Source organism: Vulpes lagopus, chromosome 12 (genome assembly GCF_018345385.1).
Source record: "Vulpes lagopus strain Blue_001 chromosome 12, ASM1834538v1, whole genome shotgun sequence".
Lineage (NCBI taxonomy): Eukaryota > Metazoa > Chordata > Mammalia > Carnivora > Canidae > Vulpes > Vulpes lagopus.
This window is the reverse complement of record NC_054835.1, coordinates 41,758,204-41,778,770: the sequence shown is the minus strand read 5'-3', so window position 1 is coordinate 41,778,770 and position 20,567 is coordinate 41,758,204. Positions and strand designations below refer to the sequence as shown.

Sequence of the window (20,567 nt, the reverse complement as noted above, 5' to 3'; positions counted from 1 at the left end):
ATACATCTGTGACCATCTAACCTGTGAACATCTGGCTTATTTCCAGTCTTTAGTCATTGCTGTCTACAAGGAAGGGACATGTGCCTGGTACTGGGGCGTGTCCTCTCTTCCCTGGGTGATGTTGACAAGGATAGTACAGTGTCTGCTGGAGACTGGTACCTGGTAGACCAGAAAAGGCACATCGGCTGAGATTCTGACTCAGATGCACTACTAGGTTTGGGCACATGTGTCACCTGGGGTATGGTTCATGAGGTATTCCCACCCTATTCCCCTGCGCTGTCCTTTGGCAGGTCACAGAGACAGGACAGTGGGGTTAATTCCTTCATCTACCGTAAGTTGCCAATAAGAGGGATAGAACAGCTCTCTTTGGTTAGCAAGCAACTGGCTTTTATTTTGCTCTTTTTAACATTTTTCTTTTTAGATTTTATTTATTTATTTATTTATTTATTTATTTATTTATTTATTTATTTATTTATTCATGAGAGACACACAGAGAGAGGCAGAGGCAGAAGCAGGCTCCATGCAAGGAACCTGATGTGGGACTTGATCCTGGATCAAGGAGATCTCCTGGATCTCCAGGATCAGGCCCTGGACTGAAGGTCCAGTGTGAAACTGCTGAGCCACTCTGGCTGCCCCTTTGCTCTTTTTTTTTTTTTTTTTAAAGATTTTATTTATTCATGAGAAGCAGAGAGAGAGAGGAAGAGAGAGAGAGAGGCAGAGACACAGGCAGAGGGAGAAGCAGGCTCCATGCAGAAGCCTGACGTGGGACTTGATTCTGGGTCTCCAGGATCATGCCCTGGGCCAAAGGCAGGTGCTAAACTGCTGAGCCACCTGGGCTGCCCCTTTTTGCTCTTTTTAAATAGGTAATAAATGCATATGGTTAAAAAATCAAGAGAGTTTAGAAAGATGCATTGAGAATTGTTGCTCCCCTCCTCTGCCTTGTTCACCCTGTTTCCCTGCACCTTATAAGTTACTACTTTTGTTCCTTTGCTGACATAAATTTGAGCTAATAATACATTTATTCTTATTTCCACCTCCTTTTCTCACACAAAAGATAACATATATACTGCTTTGCACTGTATTTTTGCTTCAAAATAAATCCTGGAGATCTTTCCCTATTAATATCTGACAGGTTCATTTTTTTTTTCCACATCTGCGTATCTTTTCATTGTGGAGATGTACCAGAGCTTATTTAACACTTCATTGTTCAGTAGAGTAGCCACATGTGGCTATTTACATTGAACTTAGTTATAATTAAATCAAATTTGAAATTCTCTTCCTCAGTGGCACTGGCCACATTTCAAGAGCTCAGTATAGCTATTTGTGGCCAGTGGCTATCATGTTGGACAGGATTGATAGAATGGAACATTTCCATCATTGCAGAAAGTTCAGTTGGATTGCTGGTTTCACTGATTCCCCATGACCAGACACTTGGCTGATTTCCAATGTTGAGGCAGTTCAGTGATGATGCTGCTCATCCCTGGGATGCAGGAGAGCTGAGTGGGAGCTAGTTCTGGGCATGCTAGGCCTTCAACCTTAGATCTCAAAATCTGGGAGGCTCCTGCAAGAGGAGGGCTATTGAGTTTGGGGCAGGGGCTTGACCAGGGCCTGGAAAGGAGAGTGGCCCTAAGGACAGGTTTCCTGCTTAGCTCTAACTCTCCACTCCCCACCACCCCCATCTCCAGCAAAATGCAGTGCTGTTTCCTTTCATTCCCGATTTAAGTCCTACAGTGCTGATATAGGGGCAGAAAAGACAGTTTCTTTCTTGGAGACAGAGATTGTTACCTGCCTTGTGACAAAGACTTTCAAATAGGCCTCAATAAACATCAAAAGGCCTTATAATAGGGATGTCTGGGCTCAATGTCTGCCTTTGACTCAGGGCGTGATCCCAGAGTCCTGGCATCGATTCCTGCATCAGGCTTCCTGCATGGAGCCTGCTTCCCCCTTTGCCTATGTCTCTGCCTCTCTCTCATAAATAAATAAATAAATAAATAAATAAAATCTTTTTTTTTTTTTTAAAGGCCTTATAATAGCTATAATATAATAGAGTGAAGATGTGGGAAAACAGGCATCCATTCCTGGGGGGTTGCAAATTAGTGCAGACTTTTTTGAGGGCAATTCCAAATCTATCCAATTTCCCAAATATCTACCCCCAAAAACCTTTGACTCAGCACTGTTATATTTATAAATTTGTCTTATGGACACACACATAAGTACAGACACATATATGTACTGAGATATTTCCTGAAGGCAACATTGTTTGTTGCAACAAAAGACTGATACAACCTAAATACCCACTAGGAAGGGAATAGTGAAATAGATTGTGACACATTCAGACGATGGAGGACTATGTAGATTTTGTAGAGGCAAATATATTATTAAGTGAAGATAACAAGATGCTAAGTTGTGGAGTATGTGCCATCATTTGTGTCAAACACACACACACACACACACACACACACAGCCCAAAACATCTCTGGAAAGATGCATTAAAACGGTCTTTCTTTTAAACTGTGCACATGTATGTATTACCTTAAAAAAAAATTTTTTTAAGAGGCACCCCCTGAGTAATGGGGCAGCAGGCAGAAGGAGGGAGATTCCTGGGGAGACCTCCATCACCCGAGCTCCGAGTGTCCCCAGTGACTGCACAATTCCTCCATCGGAGGTGACAAGACCACAAAGGTTCAGAAATGTCACCCACGCTGTGACTCCATCTCTATCACCTCTGGAGGCCTCGCCTTGTCTTGGCTGTCATACCTCCTGTGCCCAGCAGGCGGAAGCACAGGCCCACCAAAGCATTGGTTCCAAACTTCACCAAGCAACCCTTCTAGGATTTCCTCCTCTGTGGACCACGATTGGAAAGATAACTTCCTGCCAAGCCAACCAAATTTATTAGGTGATAATTGATTAAGTTCTCTCCCTTTTTTGTGCCTCACTTTTCTGATCAGGGTGCACGCAACAGAATGTAGGCTTGCTGAGCTCATCATTTTCCATATAAGAGGTTCTACTTAGCCCAGCCTTGTTTCCACCAGGCCTTGGGTAGCAGTGGTTGCCAATGGCCAGAGCATCCCCAGGGTTTGAGGGCTCAGGCTGGCAACTACTTCATTAGAGGATCCCCACCCTGCTCGGATTTTCAGCTGTGGCGCACCACTCCCACCCTTCTCCTACCCACTCGAAGAAGTAGTTCTGGGCAAGAGGAAGCATGAACACCTGGCACTGATCTGACTGATGGCAGTCACTCCCCCAGATGTGTTTAGAGTCTGTCCCTTGCTGGGCTGTGAACAGCCTAATACTAGGCACTCTTCACCTGCCATAGATTCTCCAGGAGTGAGTGCAGGGCTGGGCATAAAGGTTTGTTGTTAAATGGAAAGAGACAAGCATTGAGGGGACTGGGGACTAAATTCTTTAAAAAGGAAAAACAAAAAAAAGGAGGTCCTAGTTAATCTCAAGGGCATGAACTCAGTGGCAAGACTGGACCATCCTTGGCTGAAGATAAGGGTAGGAGCCCAGAATGGATCACCTTCTTAGCATGCCCAAGGAAAATCCTGCTTTGTCTTATCTTATGGGTCCCTGGCTGGTACGTGAAATAAGTAACCGCACATCTCTCACCCATCAGAGGTGCTGGTGACCTTGGCAGGAGAAACACTTATATCAGGTCAGTCTGGGGGAAGGGGCTGTTTCATCCCAGGGCCTTCCTTAAAATTAGCTAAATTTCCCAGCTCCTGCTTAACTCCTGGTTCTGAATGGGGCTGGGGGTGGGGGGGTGGGGAGGTTGTAGAAGGAAGAGGAAGCTACAAGGGGAAGGGACACTTATGGCCTCTGGCCTGGCCTAGAGGAAATCCAGGGCTCATTTAGCTCCCTCCTCAGTGTCTTGGAAGTGCAGGGAGGGCAACTGCGGATCTCCACAAATTAAATGGGGGAAAGAAAGGAGCAAGTGAGAGAGAAGAGTCTCAAATACGGGTTGGAGATGGATGTCTCAGACCTGGGGTTCTAGGGCCCTCCCAGTACTCACTCACCTTTCTGGTCTACCCTGGATGAGAGGGGCAGTGGGGGCTAGGAGAGGGGCTCCACGGCAGTGTGGATTTTGAAGGTGAGCACAGAGGAGGCCAGTTTCTAGAAGCCTCTTGTTAGTTGTGTGCCCTTGGGCAAGTCACCTAACCGCAGGGAGCCTCAGTCTCCCATCTCTAAATGAAGACATCAACACCTACCTTCCCTGGTCATCCTCGGCATGAATGAAAGAAGACCTCTGGAAGCATTTCTGTAATTGCTAGCCTTCCGAGATTGTTATTCGCCAAGGTGAGAGGCCACCCTATGTCCCTGGAGGTGATAGCGTCAAGGAGATGTGTTTTTTTTTCCCTCCTCTGCGGTGCCTGGTCCTCTCTCAGCCTGGATGTTGGCTTTAATCTTCTGTTCCCCAACCACGAGCTTCTCCTTGAGACTGCCCCGGGGGTCTCCAGATTCTTGCACCTTGTCTTTTTTCCACAGGCGCCCCCATTCTCCCACCCTGGGGATGTCGGCAGGCGCGCACAGAGTTGGTCCGGTGGGGGAGACAGGTCGCGGGGGTCTCCGCTGGCCTGGATCTGCGACGCCCCCCCACGCCCTGCTTTGGGGTTCTCATTTGCAGATGGTTCCCCCTGGTCCTCAGCTCCGCGGAGGAGGAGGACAGAAACAAGGGGTGGGGGGCCTGGAAGGGGGTTCCCACCTTCTCTGTCGGGAATCCGAGAGGGAGACCCAGACCTTGCGCCCCAGCGCCGCACGGTCATGGGTCCCCCAGCCGCGCTCGCAGCCGCTGGCAGTCGTCGCCAAGGAGGTCGGCCCCTCCGGCCCCCCGGGCCGTGACCCCCACCCCTCCCCGCCCCGCCCCGCCCCGCCTCGCCCCGACCCCGCCGATCCCCTGCTCCGGGAGAGCGGGAGCATGCGGTTCTAGGACCCGGAGGCGCCGCCGCGCGCGCCGCCGCCTCTGCCTCGCCCCGGCCGCCTCCCGCTCCGGCAGGTGAAGCGGCGCAGCCGCCCCCCCTGCGGCAGGTGAAGCGGGGCGGCGGCCCCCTCCCGGCCGCGCCCTGGCGGCGGCGGACCCCCGGCCCGCGGCCCGCGCCCGCCCCCTCCCTCCAGCCCGCCCCCCGCGGGCCGGGTGCGTCGCGGCGGCGGCGAAATGCGGTTTGCGCGCTCGGGGAGCGACAGCAGAAGTTCGAAAATCGCCGAGGGGGGAGCCCGCGCCGCAGCTTCCTGCCCCCGGCCCAGCCCTCTGGCCCCGGCGGCCGGCAGCCTGACTTCCTCCCCCCACCCCGCAGCTCGCCGCCCGCTCCTCGGACGGGGCCGCCCCGATGGGACGCCGCGCCCCGGCCCTCGCGCGCCGCTGAGCCGAGCGCCGCCGAGCCGAGCCCGCGCGCCGCCGCCGCCGCCGCCGCCGCCCGGCTCGCCCCCCAGGCCCCGAGCCGCGTGCCCCGCGCCCCGGAAAGCTGGATTTCCGAGGCTGGAGGCGCCTGGCCGACTGGGTGGGGACCACCATGGGCAACGCGGCCGGCAGCGCGGAGCAGCCCGCGGGCCCCGCCGCGCCGTCCCCCAAGCAGCCCGCGGCGCCCAAGCAGCCGATGCCCGCGGCCGGGGAGCTGGAGGAGAGGTTCAGCCGGGTTCTGGTGAGTGCGGCCGGCGCGCGGGGCGCGGGCGGGGGGCGGCAGGGGCTCGGCTCGCGTCCCCGCCCCCGGGGGCTCGGGTACCGCTTGGAGATCCCGGCCCGGTGGCCGCCCCTACAGGACGTGGAATGACAGTGGCTTCTTCTCAGAGTGACTTAGCACTCTCCCCCCAAAACTTTGTTCTGCAGTCGCCGGGTCTGCCTCCCCGAGACACCCCCTTCCCCAGCGCTCCTGGGTCTAAAGGTCTCAACGAAAATGTCCTGCAGGAAGTTGGGAGCCCAGCACGCTAAGGGGTCCTGGAGCATCCCCGGCCGCACTGCACTCAGGCCCACCCACCGGGCGGTCAGGAGCATCTGCTTGTGTCTCGGGGCCAAGGTGGAAGGGTTACATTTTCATGTCCTGGGAGCTGGAGACTGCATTCAGGTGTCTGCTCCTAATTCGATGGTGCCTGGGCTGCTGGGAGCTGGGTTCTCGGATCATGCAGACGGAGGGGAGTGTCTGTTTCTCACCCCCTACATGTCCAGGAGAGATTGTCTGTGGGTTATTATCTGGGGCATATCCTCCAGCCCACTGAAGGGATTCAGGTTAGGAGGGTCGGGATGGGTTGGTCCACTCTGGCTTGGTATGGTGCAAAAGTCTGGGAGCACCCCCTCCCTTCCCCACTATCACCTGCTGGAGGAATGGGGCGGGGGGGGGGGGGGGGTGGCGGTCTTGGAGACTTGGCCCCTGGGGAGAGAGCCATCAGCTGTGGCTGAGCCTGGAAGCAGTCAGGATGTGTTTGGGGAGGGGCTCTAGAGCAAAATCAGGGCTCCCCAAGACTCGGTGGGAGGCAGAAGTAGGGAGGGGGAAGGGCCACTCATTTTCACTTCCCTCTCCCTACATCAGCCCTGTCCCAGGCTCCCTTCTCTAATTGTCTGGTGGCCTGTCTGCTGTCAGCTCCCTTGCTGGACTCTGGATGACAGGCGAATGAGGCCATGCTTTTTCCCGGGGGCACTTCCGAGTCTAAGCAGGCTGGCACTGCAGGTCTGAGGGTGAAGGCCCAAGGGAGGCACAGGCAGTAGAGCAAGCCTGGCTGGTGGCAGTGCTCAATTCTTTGTCCCCTCCACCTCCTTGGCATCATTTCCCCTCCCTTGCCGGTCATTGGACTGTACTTGCCAGATCCTCTGCATGGCCCCTCATAAGAGTTCCTAGAAATCTTGGCTGCCCCCTCCCAGAAGGAAGGCTAGGAGGGGTTTGGAGGAGCTTTGGGTGGGGTGAGGTCTGGTCTATCCTTTTGAAGGCACCTTGCTTGATTAGGGGAGAGGGAGAGACTCTGAGGGACACCTCACACCTGGCCAGGCGCTGATTACCCCCATCTGTCCACCTGCTTTCCCTTCCTCAAACCCATGGCCTGGCAAAGCTGAGCTGAGCAGGTGGGGGAGGGGCAGAATGAGGAAAGTTGGTCTCTGGGGGGCCATCTGGGGAGCCTGAGTTGGTGGTGGATCCCTGGACTCTGGCCAGGCTGATGGTGGGGGATATGAGTCTGTCTTTCCCCACAACTGTGTGTCTGTGGACAGGGGTGTGACAGACTGGCAGGGTGAAGTACCGGCCCCAGTTAAACACATTCTAATGGGGAGGAGCTGTGTGAATAATTCAGACCAGTGGGAAATCCAAAAGTCAAATGGTGAGGTTTTGATGCATGTGTACTTCTTGATTGCCCTGCTTGTGTTTTGGCCTTAGCTCTGATTGGCTGAGTCTGATGCTAACCGCCACTGGGAGTCCCTGAGTACCGGGGCATGCAAGGCAGAGGGCCAGAGCTGGGTCTTAGGGGGGAGTTAGGTAGAAATCTAGGGCAGCAGCACCCATTGGGGCTCAGCTTTCCACCCTAGCCCACAGAAACCCCAGTGTGTTTCTACTCTTGGCCTTCTTTCTGGGGAGGGATCAGCCTGTCCCTTGTCCTATGTGAGCAGAACACAACCCATTCAAGGTTGCTCGGCTAAGAACCTGGCTCCCCTCGCTCCCCACCAACAGGGACATGAGCCCCGCCCTGGCATGACAGCTTTGGCCCCTGCCTGCAGCTGCCTGGGCTATGTCTTTGGCTAAACCCACAGGCCTGGCAACCAGTATCACAGGGCGTGCCTCCATCAGCACTGCCTCCTGGCCAGAGGGGAGTCATGTCTGTAGTGAATGTCTAAGAGGAGAAGAGCCTCAGACTGCTGAGAGTGATGGGCCCCCCACCCCCAGGAATCTCTGATTCTTGATGGGAAAAGCATAGCCCCTTCAGATGTTGTCACATGGCCCCAGGGAAGCCCTTCCTTTCGCTATTCTTTTTAAAAAAGATTTTATTTATTTATTTGACAGAGAGACAGAGATAGAGAAAGCATGAGGGGGGGCTGGAGAGAGGGAGAAGCAGACTCCCCCGCTGAGCAGGGAGCCCGATGTAGGGCTTCATCCCAGGACCCTGAGATCATCACCTGAGTGGAAGGCAGACGTGTAACCGGCTGAGCCACCCAGGCGCCCCTCTTCCTTTTGCTTAATCTCAGCCCTTTGGTTCCTGGTGGGGAATAGGATCCTGATACCCAAAACCAGTCCTTGGCTCCTGGCTGTGGGACCCATCTTGTGGGTGGAGGGCGCCCCCACCAAGGCCCACAGCCAGGTAGGAGAGGGAGCCTGCTCCCCCTTTTCCTATGGTGGCCTTTCTCCCATGCAAGGGTGGGTGGTGGGGGGCTACCGTTCCAAGGAGGCTGTGAGAGAGACAGGTGCCCCTGCTTAAAATGGAGGTGGGGAGAAAGCAGGTTGAGCCAGGGTTTCCTACTGCTGCTTTAGCAACAGCAGAGGAGCGATGGCTGCCCAGCGACATGGGCCTGCTGTCATGGTGGGAAAACTAGCCCGCCAGGCTGCACGCTCTCACCTCTCCTATGCCATGCCCAAGGCTTGTGTCTCCCTTGTAGACTTTTCCCTGTAAGGGTCGGCGCTTGGGATGAACAAGGCACTCTTTCCTGGCCTTCCAGAAGTTCCATGCTTACAGCGGCTGAGCATAGGACACCTCTGATTTGTCTGGTCAGGGAGGAGCCTGTAGCCTTGGGACTCGAGGACCAGGGGAAGTTGCCTGGATGTGGTGCTTGAGGCTGAGAGTGATGCTGATCCACGTGGAGGCCAAACCAGCTGGAGACGAGTTTGCCCAATGGGCCTTGCACCCTGGGTGGCCCTCAGCATGTGCCCAGGGATGTAGACATTTGGTGAGGCTATATGGGGAGGTCAGATCCTGGGAGTCCTGCTTTCATCTGGACCCCTTCCCTGAAGAGCAGAGGTAGACTCCATTCTGTTGGCCGGTGCCCTTCTCTGGGATGAGACAGATGAAGTTGGGGACATGTAGCTGTAGGGGCACTCAGGCCCTGTACCTCTTATCTCTGGGGTGGGGTGTCTTACACAGAGAATCTCAATGGGGCTGTGGCCATGTGGGCAGATGTTGGGCTGGGCAGGAGCTGTGGGTTGACATTCTTAGGCAGGGCTGGCACGTGCTGACCCCGGAAACCCAGGGATGTGGTAGGCATGATTCACAGGGACATCTGGGGCCAGTTGGCAAGGACCTGGGTGAGATGGGCAGGAGCAGGTGGGGCTGCTCTTGGGGCTACCTCTGCATTTTTCTTGGGAACATGGAGCCCTGGAAGGTGGCTCAGGCCTGCCTGCCTCTGGGAGGGGCAAGGGTTATTAACGGGAAAGGCAGAGTAGCTTCCTGAGCTTCGGGGTCATTCTGTTGTGGGAATTGGGTTTTGTCTTTGCCACTTATTACCTGTGTGACCTTGAGCAAGCTCCTTAACCTCTCTGAACTTCAATTTTCCCCACATGTAGAGAGAGAATGCTACCGGCATATGCTGGCCTCCTAGGATTGTGGAAAGATTGATTTTGCCGTGACATAGAGCAAGTGCTCCAGAAACTCTCCCCGACTGTGAGGAAGGGGATGATGTTGGAGTGGATAGGATCCTCTGCATACTGGAGGCCTTCTAGGCCCTCCAGACTGTGCCTTTCCCCCCTTCCCATCTCCGTTACCGAGACCAACCAAGGTTACCAACTTCAGTCCTCACAGGCCAGGCTGCCCTCGCTGCCATCACGCAGGTCAGCAACAGTGAGGCCTAGACCGAAAACTGCCTTGGCCGGAAACCACCAGAGGGAGGGCCCACCTCTCCTGGAGGGTGGGGCAGTGGTGCTAACGGTAGCTGTGTGCACATGGGGAGGGGGTGGGGAGGCCTCCACTTCCCTCTGAGAGACGGTGTACTGGGGGGGGTTCCCCAGTGAGTAAGAGCTCAGTGTGGGCAACAACAGGAAGCGTAGGGTGCTGGGTGGCAGGAAATGGGGCTGGCTGTTCCTGGTTCCTCAGATGGGGGTACTGGGGCCAGACTGTCTGCAGAAGACCCCTGGGGGCTTAGGACCTACATTTCTCCCTGTCTCCAGTGCTCTTTCTTCCAAGGAAACTGAGTCTTCTTACCTGCTTGCCAGCCAGGTCAGCTTGGGCAAGCGACTTATTTGCTATGTGCCTCAGTTTCCCATTTGTGAAATGGGGATCACAATAGTGTTTACTGTGTAAGCTTCTTTTTGAGTTTTTTTAAATTTTTAAATATTTTATTTATTTATTTATTCATGAGAGAGAGACAGAGACACAGGCAGAGGGAGAAGCAGACTCCATGCAGGGAGCCTGATGTGAGACTCGATCCTGGGACTCCAGGATCATGCCTTGGGCTGAAGGCAGATGCTTAAGCTCTGAGCCACCCAGGTGTCCCTTTTTTGAGGTTTAAATGAGTCAGTAGATAAAAAGCACTAGGAATTGCACTTAATGCAGAGTGAACGTTTGGGGAATATCTATCATTGTTGCTGTAATTCCCCAACCATTGTGGATTGAATGGGCAGTGCCTGCTGCCCTGGCTTCCACCTGGCTTGTCCTTATCCCTGCCATGGGGACTGTTCCACCCCGAGAGGAGAAGCTGTGAGCTTTTGGGGGTTCTTAGCTCCTAATCCCAGGGCCAGTCACCCCAGAGCCCTCCTATAAGTCTGGGATTGCCTATGGCAGCCCCAGAAAAACCTATATACTGGAATTTTAAAACGTGGACAAAATTGATTGTTTTTGGAGATACACTGAAAGCTCTAAAACCAAGGTTGAGGGATGCCTGGTGGCTCAGTGGTTGAGCATGTCTTCAGCTCAGGGAGTGATCCCAGTCTGAGGATCCAGTCCCGCATTGGGCTCCCTGCAAGGAGCTTGCTTCTCCCTCTGCCTGTGTCTCTGTCTCTCTCTCTCTGTGTCTCTCATGAACAAATAAAATCTTAAACACACACACACACACACCCCGCCCCCAAAGGTTGAGGCCATGGAAAGGTGGGTGGAAGAGGGATGGATGAGGAAGTGGGGGACACCTCCTGGCTTCTGGGCTCATCAGGCTGTGGAGCCCCCATAGGGCTGGTCTGAGCCTGGGCTTGGAACTCTAGTTTAAGGGCATTTGGGGACTCAAAGGACCAGACGTCATGAGGAGAGGGTGGGCAGGTGGGTTGGGACATAGTCTGAGCTTAAGCTGAAAGTGAAACCAGAGGGTGTGGCTGTGTCCAAATACAGACTGGAGCCCCTCTGCCTCCAGGAACACCTCTCCAGATATCAGCACTTGGGGGAGAATGGGTCAGGCTGTGCTTGCAAGGGGCTGGTCTTGAGGGAGAAGACAAGAGGTTCCTCTTGTGCCAGGAGAGGTAGGGGCAGGGATGGAGAATGATCCCCACATGTTCTAATAGAAAGATTGGGGAATCAGCTCCTTTTCTTGGCCACACCCTCAAAGATGGATCTTTTCCCCTCTTCCTCTGACCCAGAGCATCGAGGGCAGCTGGGAATGGGGGGCTGAAAGGTCAGCTCATTTTTGGCCAAGCCTCAGAGACTGGTCCATGTTATCTGGATGTCTTACACACTTCTGCTCATCACCTCATCCCTCGCCTTGGGGTCTTCAGTGGGCTCCCCCCAACTCCCAATCTGTGAAACACCTCTTCACAGTGTGCATCACTGAAGAGTATTATTACATCAAAACACAGCTTCTTGCTGGGTATTTCCAGGAGCTCTGAGAGCTGCAAGGCAGGGGGGGGAAGTGTGCCTGTTTTATGGAGGAGGAGGCTGAGGGGTTTGGGAGACAGTTGGCTAGGTGGGCTCAGAAGCTGGGTCCCTTGAAGCCAGCGCAGCTTCTTCCTCCAGCTACGTCCCCTCCCAGGAGGCAAGTGTTTCTCCTCCCCTCACCTGGACTCGCCTATTTGGGCCCCGCCAGCCCACCTGCTGCTTGTCCCCCTGCTGCCGCCCCCTTGCTGGGGACCCTGGGCCTGGGGTCCTGGTTTCTGGGAGCATGTCACTCCACCCTGGGTGAGTGGCTTTCTCTGCTTCCTCCCTCGCTCCTTAGGGTCCCTGGCTCCTCGGTGGGCACAGCCGAGGAACAGCTGCTAATTAGCGCTCAGCGCTGTCAGAGCTATTTCTGATTTCTGAGCCTAAATTTAGCCTGTCTGGCAGGCTCGCGCAGCCCCGGGGCTTGAGCACACCCAGGTGGGTAAGGGGCGGAGGAGTGCCCTCCCTCCACCGACCGCTGTTGGGATGATGGACCCCACAGCAGAGGCTGCCCTCTCCCCAGTAATAACTGTGGGGTGGCCCGTGGGAGTGGGTTCAGAGTCAGCGCTGGGCTCAAAGCCAGTCTGGCTCCCCGCTTCCGGGCTTTGTAACCTTGAGCAGGTCAATCTGTACTTGCACCTGTACAATGGGACTGCTGGTGCCGGTTGGGGTGATTGGGGCAGTGAAGGTGTGCCCCGAGTGGAGGGCTCAGCGTGGTGCCAGGCGTGGTGAGCGTTCAGGCAGAGATGGCGGGTACCCCATCTGTGGAGGATCATTATTATGATTAGTTGCTTCTCCTAGAAGTGCCACTGGGGCTGTTCAGGGAGCCAGACAGGGCCCTGGGGTCAGTGAGGCCCCAGGAAGACCCATGTTAGGAAGCTTCTGTCTCCTGGAAGGCTCAGTTGCTGGGGCTCAGCCATCCCCCTCACTCCTTACTCTCCTTCCCCTCCACAGCCTCTCTCCTGTGTTGGCCAGCACTCAGTTTCCCTGGCATTGGCTGCCTCCCCACTTCCTCCTTTGCCCTGGCCTTCCCCCCTCTGCCCCCCCCCCCCCCCCCCCCCCCCCCCCGCGGGATGAGGATGGAGCAGGAGAGAACAAGGAGAGAGAGAGAGAGAGAGACGGCGAGACAGATCGAGAGAGAGAGAGAGAGAGAGAGACAGACAGACAGACAGGGATCGAGAACGGTCCAGGTCCAATGGAGGCCTTACCCCAGTTCCAAGGGCCCTGCCTGGGCAGTCTGGCCTGTGGTGGCACGAGCCGGGCTGGCTATTGGCAGCTTGGGGGAGTGCAGCAGAGGAGACAGCAGCGGTTTCCTTAATCCAGGGGCTAGCTTTCACAATGGGGAGAAGAATGACGTAGCCCCGTTGCCAGCTGGCCTGGGGGGCCTGGTGGGTAGCCAGTTTCACCTCTCAAGTGGGGCTCTAGCCGGAAAGCTTGGGCAATGGGGGCTGAGAGCACCCAGCTTCCTGTTGTCTGGGACTGACCCAAGGCAGTGATTTTTTTGGGGGTGAGGTCTGGCCAGAGCCCCAGAACTAGGCCCAGCACCCCAGAGAGGAAGCTGGCTGAGGAGCCTTGGGTGGGTGTGGCCCCTCTGTGCTCCAGCTGTGGCCTCCTTTCAGGCTCATGTGACTGAGGACGTGTAGACTGAGCCTCCAGAGCTGGTGACAGGGGCCTTTTGACTCTGGGCTGGGGATCCCTGGGGACTCCCACGTCCCCAGCAGGGATGGAACTCCTTGAGGGCAAGAACTGTCTTTTGGGGCCTGACACATAGTAGATCTTCTTTTAACCTGAGGTTTGCCGAATTGGGGTAGACTGGCATCATCTACTGTGTCTATCAGGAAGACAAGTTGAGTTCCGGGGGGGGGGGGCAGGGATCCCTGAGTGCGAGCAGCACTGGGCAGGACCCTATAACTGCCCTGTGAGGGGGAGGAGGACCAGGCAGAGCGATGCTGACCTTTCTTAGCTCTTGAGGGGAGTCCCAGCCTGGGCTACCAGCACCACAGACCTAGCATGTCAGCGGCTGTCCCCAGTTCCTGTGGCTGGGTGACCTTCCCCAGGAATCCCCCTGGCCCCTGCAGCCATGACGCACCTGCTTGGAATTCCCTGCCTGACAAGTTCCCTTGGCTTGTCCCGGTCTCCTCCTTCCAGAAGTAATGAGGAGGGATGGGGCCAGGGAGGGATGAGGAGGAGACTGCCATTGCCATGCTTGCAAGAGGTTTTCTGGTGTTTGTGAGACACTGGTGCCCTAGGCTACAGTGAGAGTCCACGTGGTGTTTGGGGGCATGCAGGAAGGGGGTCCAGTCCGAGCCTGGCTGCACTTGAGCCTGGCTGGAGGTGGATCCTGTTAGCTTCCCACCCAAATGGAAGAAGAGATTATACCCCCTCATTGCACATGGGGAAGTGAGTCCAGAGGAGCCAGAGGCCCCAGGAAGTTAGGTTGAGAACCCACGCTCTTACCATCATGGCAGATGTGTCAGGGAGGTGGTGTATGGATGACAGAGCCCAGGCCCCGGGGTCAGGCTGACTCTGAGTCAAATCCCAGTGTCACTTTCTAGCTTTGGGGCCTAGGCCAAGGTGCTCTACCTTTGGGCCTCAGTTTTCTCATCGGCTGATGCTTATCTCCCAGGTGAGAGGGTGACAGGTGTATGTGTATGACACATGACAGGTGTCATGTGTATGAAGTCTCCTAGGGAGCTGACCCCTTGGGCTTCTCTGAAAATGCCCATGCCTTGCCCCTCACACTGGGCTCGGGCTCAGAGTCTTGACCTTGTCCTCCCTTCCCCCAGAACTGCATGAACTTGCCACCGGACAAAGTGCAGCTGCTGAGCCAGTATGACAACGAGAAGAAGTGGGAGCTCATTTGTGACCAGGTAGGTACCAGGCCCCTTCTGGCATCAGGGTGCCCTGCCCTGGCCAGGCTAGGGCTGGCAGGAGAGGGGACCCTGCCAGAGGCCTGTGTAGCACCTGCAGAGGGGGCTAGGGGTATCTTCAAGACTCTAGGATCTCCATCTCTTGGACATGGGCCTCCCCAGGGACCTTATGAGTCCCTGGCAGGGCTGGGTCTGCCCTCGGAAGAGCTGGCAGGGGCTAGTGCAGGGTGCTGGCCAATGCAGCTGGGGCGTGTCACCACCCTCCTTGCTAAGCTTTTTGGAGCAGCCTCTGTTGACCCTCCTGCTCTGGACTGGGGAAAAGGGGGCAACCCCAGGGTTGGGCATCTTTGACTTCATGGGAGGTGTGAAGGAAGGGGCGGGGTCCCTGTCTTTCTTTTCCTTGGCCCCAGAGGAGCTACTGTCAACCAAGCAACAACCTGAAGGTAACCAGTAACCAAGCGGCAGAGCAAGAACCAGAATCCTTGTCTCCTGGTGCTTAGTTAGGCACCTGGGTTTGCCACCTTCATGGCCCACTGGGTGCCCTGTCTCTGCAGCTTCTAGGGCTGCTGTCCGTGGTAGCAAGGAAGACCCCTCTCCCAGTGCTGGGCCAGGGTGGGGCCTGGCTGCTGCAGTGATTCAGTGAGGGAGGGAGGCTGGGGGTGGGGAGTTGGGGAGCAAGGAGCCTCCCCTGGGAGCCAAGGCTGGGCCTTTGGCTCCTGCTAATGGACCAGAATGGGATGAGCCGGCTGTGCAGGAGTCTGGGGGGTAAAGGCTGGGCTGTGGAGGGAGGGTGGGGAGCTGCTTCTAGAGGCTTTGGGGCTGTGGTAGGGATCCCTGCTAATTGACCTGGCATTTCAGGTTGGGGGCTCAGAGGCCTGGGAGAAGTGGGATATTGAGGAGGGTGGCTGGGCATAGCTGAGGGATCTGGGTTGGGAAGCATGGGAGGGAGCTCCTCTGGGTAGGGCCCTCTGATATGGCCCCTGCTTCTCTGTGTGAGTGGCTATCGGAGTCCTGGGGGAGGCAGGGGAGTTAGGGGTTGCTCTGTTGAGCATGGAAGATGAGCAAACACATGCACAGGTACCTACCAGTGCAGCTCGGGGCTAGTGTGTGGCCCAGGGTGGGCAGGTGTGTGACCTGGGGAAGGCAGGTGTGTGATCCAGGGTGGGCAGGTGTGCAGCCTGGGGAGGGCAGGGGAGCTGGGAAGGTGCCACCTACTGGCAGGTCTGAGACCCTCTACCCAACCCCCCTTGCCCCCCCACCAGGGTGGGGTGTGGGGTAGAAGTGACACCTCCAAACTACCCCTCAGGACTGTGCTAGGGCTGTGGCTTGTGAGGCCATAGTGGGGAGCAGAGGTCCGGGACTGGGGTCTTTTAAAGTGGCCTGGCAGGTGGCTTGGTTAGATCTTTGGTATTTCAGAGGGGTCTTAAGATAGCCTAGGACCTGGGGTCAGAGCTGAGAAAGGGATTCCGGGGCGAGGGCTGGTCCTTCAGCCTGAGGTAGCTCTGGCTGGTTCCCTGGACACCCCGTTCCATTTTCCCAGGAGCGGTTTCAGGTCAAGAACCCTCCAGCGGCCTACATCCAGAAGCTGAGAAGCTACGTGGAAACGGGTGGGGTCAGCCGAAAGGTAGCAGCGGACTGGATGTCTAACTTGGGGGTATATGTCTCCCCCTTTTTCTCTGCTCCACCGCCACCCCTTCTAAGCTCTGGGCAGCCAGAGTAACCATGTGAATAAACTCTTTGGTGGGCTTGTGTATGAGTGTGTGTGTATGTTTCCAGGGGACTGAGAGGGCCCTGGGCAGGCACCTCTGCATCCCTGCGTGTGCTTCCACAGGTCTGCTTGTGTGTACTGTACTGTGTGTGTGCGTGCATGTGTGCACACTGTGTGGCCGTGTGTGGATATGTATGTATACTATGTACTTTTGTGTCCACATATGGTTGTGTGCCCTTGGGTTCATGTATAGGTGTGGGGTGTGTGTGTGTGTACCTCATGTGTCCACGTATGAATGCATGGGTGTCTTATCTGTGTATCCAGGGTGCTTGTGTATGGATGCATATGTGTGTGTGCATGGCCAGGGTCTTCATATATGAATGTGCATGTGCCCTGTGGCTGGCTGTGTGCGTGTGCGTGTATGTGCGTGTATGCCACATGTCTGTGTGTATGGGGCTACGCAGAGCCTGAGAATGCTTATCCTGCAGGCAGGTGTGTGGAGGTGGTGGGGGAGGCTGAGCGTGAAAGGCCAGTCGTAGGGGGAGGGCAGGGGCTGCTGGCTGCTGCCTCAGGGCTCAGGAGGCCTGTGGGAGGCCCCAGGCTTCACCCACCAGACTCTCCTGTTCTTGGTCCCCAGTTTAAGAGGCGAGTTCAGGAGTCCACACAGGTGCTGCGGGAGCTGGAGATCTCCCTGAGGACAAACCACATTGGGTGAGCAAGGGCTCAGATTTCCATCTTGGAGCCTGGGGGAGCTCTGCCTCCAGGTAGTTCCTGGGGCTTCCCCTTGCTACTCCGCTGTCACCTCCTTGCCCCCCAACCCCCATGCATAGGCTGCGCCCGTGGGCCACTTCTGGGTTGGCTGTCCAGTGCAGCTTCCCTGCCTCCTCTCTGCCTACTCTCTGCTCACACCTCAAGGCACAGTGGGGCTCTGGATCCTGCTTGAGCCCCCTGGCATCCTCTAGTGCCACTGGCTCTTCTGAGGTTGGGGCTGGCTGGTGTCCTGCGAGGGGAAGGGCAGCCCTGGAGCCCTGGCTGTGCCTGTTCTGGGCCCACTCTGGGCAGGACCTCCCCACTGGCTGGAACTCAGGGAGCCCTGTGCCCTGCAGGTGGGTGGAGGAGTTCCTCAACGAGGAGAATCGTGGCCTGGATGTGCTCCTCGAGTACCTGGCCTTTGCCCAGTGCTCCGTCACGTAAGCCCCCTGCCCCAGCCCTCAGGCTGCTCCTCAGAGCCCTGGTCCACGTTTCCCTGTACTTCATCCACTCCTCTGGCCGCATCCACCCTGGGCTCACACACACCACACCCTTCACAGTGGGTGATGCCCCTTTCTAAGGACCTGCACGGATAGAGAGGGATGTGGCCTGAGATGGCCAGCTGGGACCTGGGTGGCTTACTTGTCTGTCCCATCATTCCCTGGCCCCCTCCTCTGGCTAGCATGGTACCTCAGTTTCCCCCGCCCCTCCCTAAAGTGCCCCTGTAGCATTGGCCTTCAACCCCACTTGAACCCCTGCAGGTATGACATGGAGAGTACGGACAATGGGGTCCCTGGCGCAGAGAAAAGCAAGCCGCTGGAGCAGTCGGTGGAAGATCTCAGCAAGGGTCCTCCCTCGTCCTTGCCTCCACAGCCCAAGAGTCGCCACCTGACCATCAAGTATGTGGGTCCCATCACCCCTAGACCCCTGCACCCTCCCAGCCCTACCCCAGGCACCAGGGGGTGGTGGGAGGGGCAGCCTGGCATTGAGGATCACTGTAAGGGCCTCAAGCAGGGCTTGGGAGATGGATGTGCTAAGAAGCCTTCCAGGGATGGCATCTAGAAACTGGAATCTGGGTGGGTCTGGGATGAGGACGGTGTTTCTGGGTTGGTAAGATATCCCTGGTACCTGTCTAACCCCCTCTTCTTTCCTGTGCGGCCTCCAGGTGCCCCCCCTCTCCCCGGTACGTAGCCACCTGGGGGCAGGTGCATGCCTGGTTGGCTCCCTGGGTGAGGTGGGGTAGGGTGTTCAGTTGACACCCCTGGGTTCACCTGCTGCGGATAGGCCACCCCACCCTAATGCAGGACATCCTGCTGGGAGGCGGGGAGAGAGAAGGAGACACCCCTGGACCTCACATGGTCCCTGGCTTCCAACCTTCCCACTTTGGTCTAAGGGACCAACTTCATATTAAGCCCAAAGCTCTCCCAGTATGTTTCTTTGTTTGCTCATTCATTCATTCATTCATTTAACAGATTTTTTTTTTTTAGCATTTCCTATGCATCAGGCATGGTGGCAGGTGCTCAGGAGACAGATCACCCTGCCCTGGGGAGCCCTTGGTCTAGAAGGGGACAATGTATGACAGGCTATCATGGAGGTGTGACTGGGAGCTCTGAAAGGGGAGGTGGCTACTTCCTGGGGCATCAGGAAGGTTTTCTAGAAGAGATAGCATTTATGTCTCACAGATGGATACAGGCTTTACAGGCAGTGATGGGGACAAGGAGGGGCATTCCAGGTGGAAGGAACAGCATGAACAAAGACTCAGGCATATTTGAGCAATGACAGGAGAAGGACGATGTGGCAGATGGAAGGAGGAGGTGGGGCTTCCCAGTGTTGTTGGAAATGTGATAAAATTGTCAAGAGGCACTGATGTGGAAATCCTGATTGGCAGTTCTGCCACAATGAAAAAAAATCCCATATTTTCTAGCAAAGAATTATCAGGGACACTCATAGCACTTACTATGTATCAGGCAATGTTCGAAGCTCATTTCATAGTCCCCAAAACCCGATCAGGAAGGTACTATTATTACTATTCCTATTTTACAAGTGAGGAAACTGAGGCACATATAAACTTGCCTCAGAAGCGGTGAGCTGGTATTTGAACCAAGGAGTCTGAGTTCAGAGTTGGCCTTCCAAGATGGAAGAGAAGCCCATGGGGCTGTGAGCGCCACCTTGTGGAGAGCATTTCCGTGGTGACTTCCAAGCTTTGGTGGTCTTCCCTCTTTGGGCCTCTACCACAACACAGCAACCCTTTTGATGCCAAGTTGCTGTTAAGGTTCTTTGCCTTCCTGACCCTCTCCGTACCCCCTTGCAGCATGCCAGGCCTGAGGCCTAAGGACCAAGGAAGTCTTCCTGCCCTCAGCTGGCCTCTTGGATTGTGTGGATGGGAATCAGTGGCCTAATGTTCCAAATGTGCCTTCTGAGGGTGGGGTGGGGGTGGGAAGCCAGGAGTAGGACTCTAATCCCAGCTGCCCCCTCCCTCCTCCACCCAGGCTGACCCCTGCCCACAGCAGGAAGACCCTGAGGAATTCTCGCATTGTTAGCCAGAAGGATGACGTCCATGTGTGCATCATGTGCTTGCGTGCCATCATGAACTACCAGGTTGGTCAGTGGGGACAAGGCACTGTGGGATCTGGGGAGCTGGGCCTGTCCTCACTGGGAGCTGCCTAGGCCGCTGAGGTTCAGGGACTGACTGTCCCCTGACCCTGTTCCCCATTGGAGAACCCTGGGGATGGGGGCCATTGAGGGTCTTGAGGCTACTGAGTCATGAGGGGAAGCCCAGATTCCTGTCCCCTTCCGGTCAGGTCCTCTGGAGTACCCTGGACATGACTGGGGGCATGAACCAAGGGAGTCTGAGTTCAGAGTTGGCCTTCCAAGATGGAAGAGAAGCCCATGGGGCTGTAAGCGCCACCTTGTGGAGAGCATTTCCATGGTGACTTCCAAGCTTTGGTGGGGACTAATGTGGGGACCTAGGCACACCCACCAAGGAAGGCTCGACACAGCACCCTCATGGAGAGCAGCTCTGGGTTACTTTGTTTGGAGGAGTGGCTGGTGGGGCAAGTGCTCCTTCACTTAGCAGGCCTTTGAGGGCTCACTGTGTCTGAGGTGCTGAATCCTGACACTGGCTTTTGAACAAAGTTATTTAAAAAGGGGGCCCAGGCTTTGGCAGCCACAGAAAAGGCTATAGTTGGGTATAAAGAACTTCCCAAGCTTGAAGACAGTGAGAGACCAGAATACAATGGCACTGCTAGCAGTGCTGGCAGTCCTGGGGGTCTGCCTGGAGGAGCTGACCTTTCCTTTCTATCCCTAGTCTGGCTTCAGCCTCGTCATGACCCACCCAGCCTGTGTCAATGAGATTGCTTTGAGCCTCAACAATAAGAACCCAAGGTGAGGTCCGGGCCCCTCCCCTTTCTCCACATCTAGATTATCCTGCCACTTCACCCCTTGTCTACTCTGGTCCCCAGTTCTCAGGACTACTGACCAGGCTTATTCCACCCCTATTCCCCATC

At 56.0% G+C, this 20,567-nt stretch overlaps 1 protein-coding gene across 3 annotated transcripts in view; it reads left to right on the top strand.

The window, feature by feature from the left end:
• Positions 1–5,122: 5,122 nt before the first annotated feature.
• Positions 5,123–20,567, top strand: part of FMNL1 (formin like 1) — a 25,507-nt gene continuing 10,062 nt past the window's right edge. The window contains exons 1-8 of one of the 3 annotated variants that reach the window (XM_041724934.1): positions 5,123–5,636; positions 14,520–14,603; positions 16,144–16,227; positions 16,949–17,022; positions 17,418–17,501; positions 17,823–17,960; positions 19,551–19,659; positions 20,369–20,445. In XM_041724934.1, coding sequence (XP_041580868.1) covers positions 5,508–5,636; positions 14,520–14,603; positions 16,144–16,227; positions 16,949–17,022; positions 17,418–17,501; positions 17,823–17,960; positions 19,551–19,659; positions 20,369–20,445 — 779 coding nt within the window. In that variant the 5' untranslated portion in view covers positions 5,123–5,507. Of the gene's footprint in view, positions 5,637–14,519; positions 14,604–16,143; positions 16,258–16,948; positions 17,023–17,417; positions 17,502–17,822; positions 17,961–19,550; positions 19,660–20,368; positions 20,446–20,567 lie in introns of all 3 variants that reach the window. The other 2 variants (XM_041724933.1, XM_041724932.1) reach the window with 2 other exon arrangements.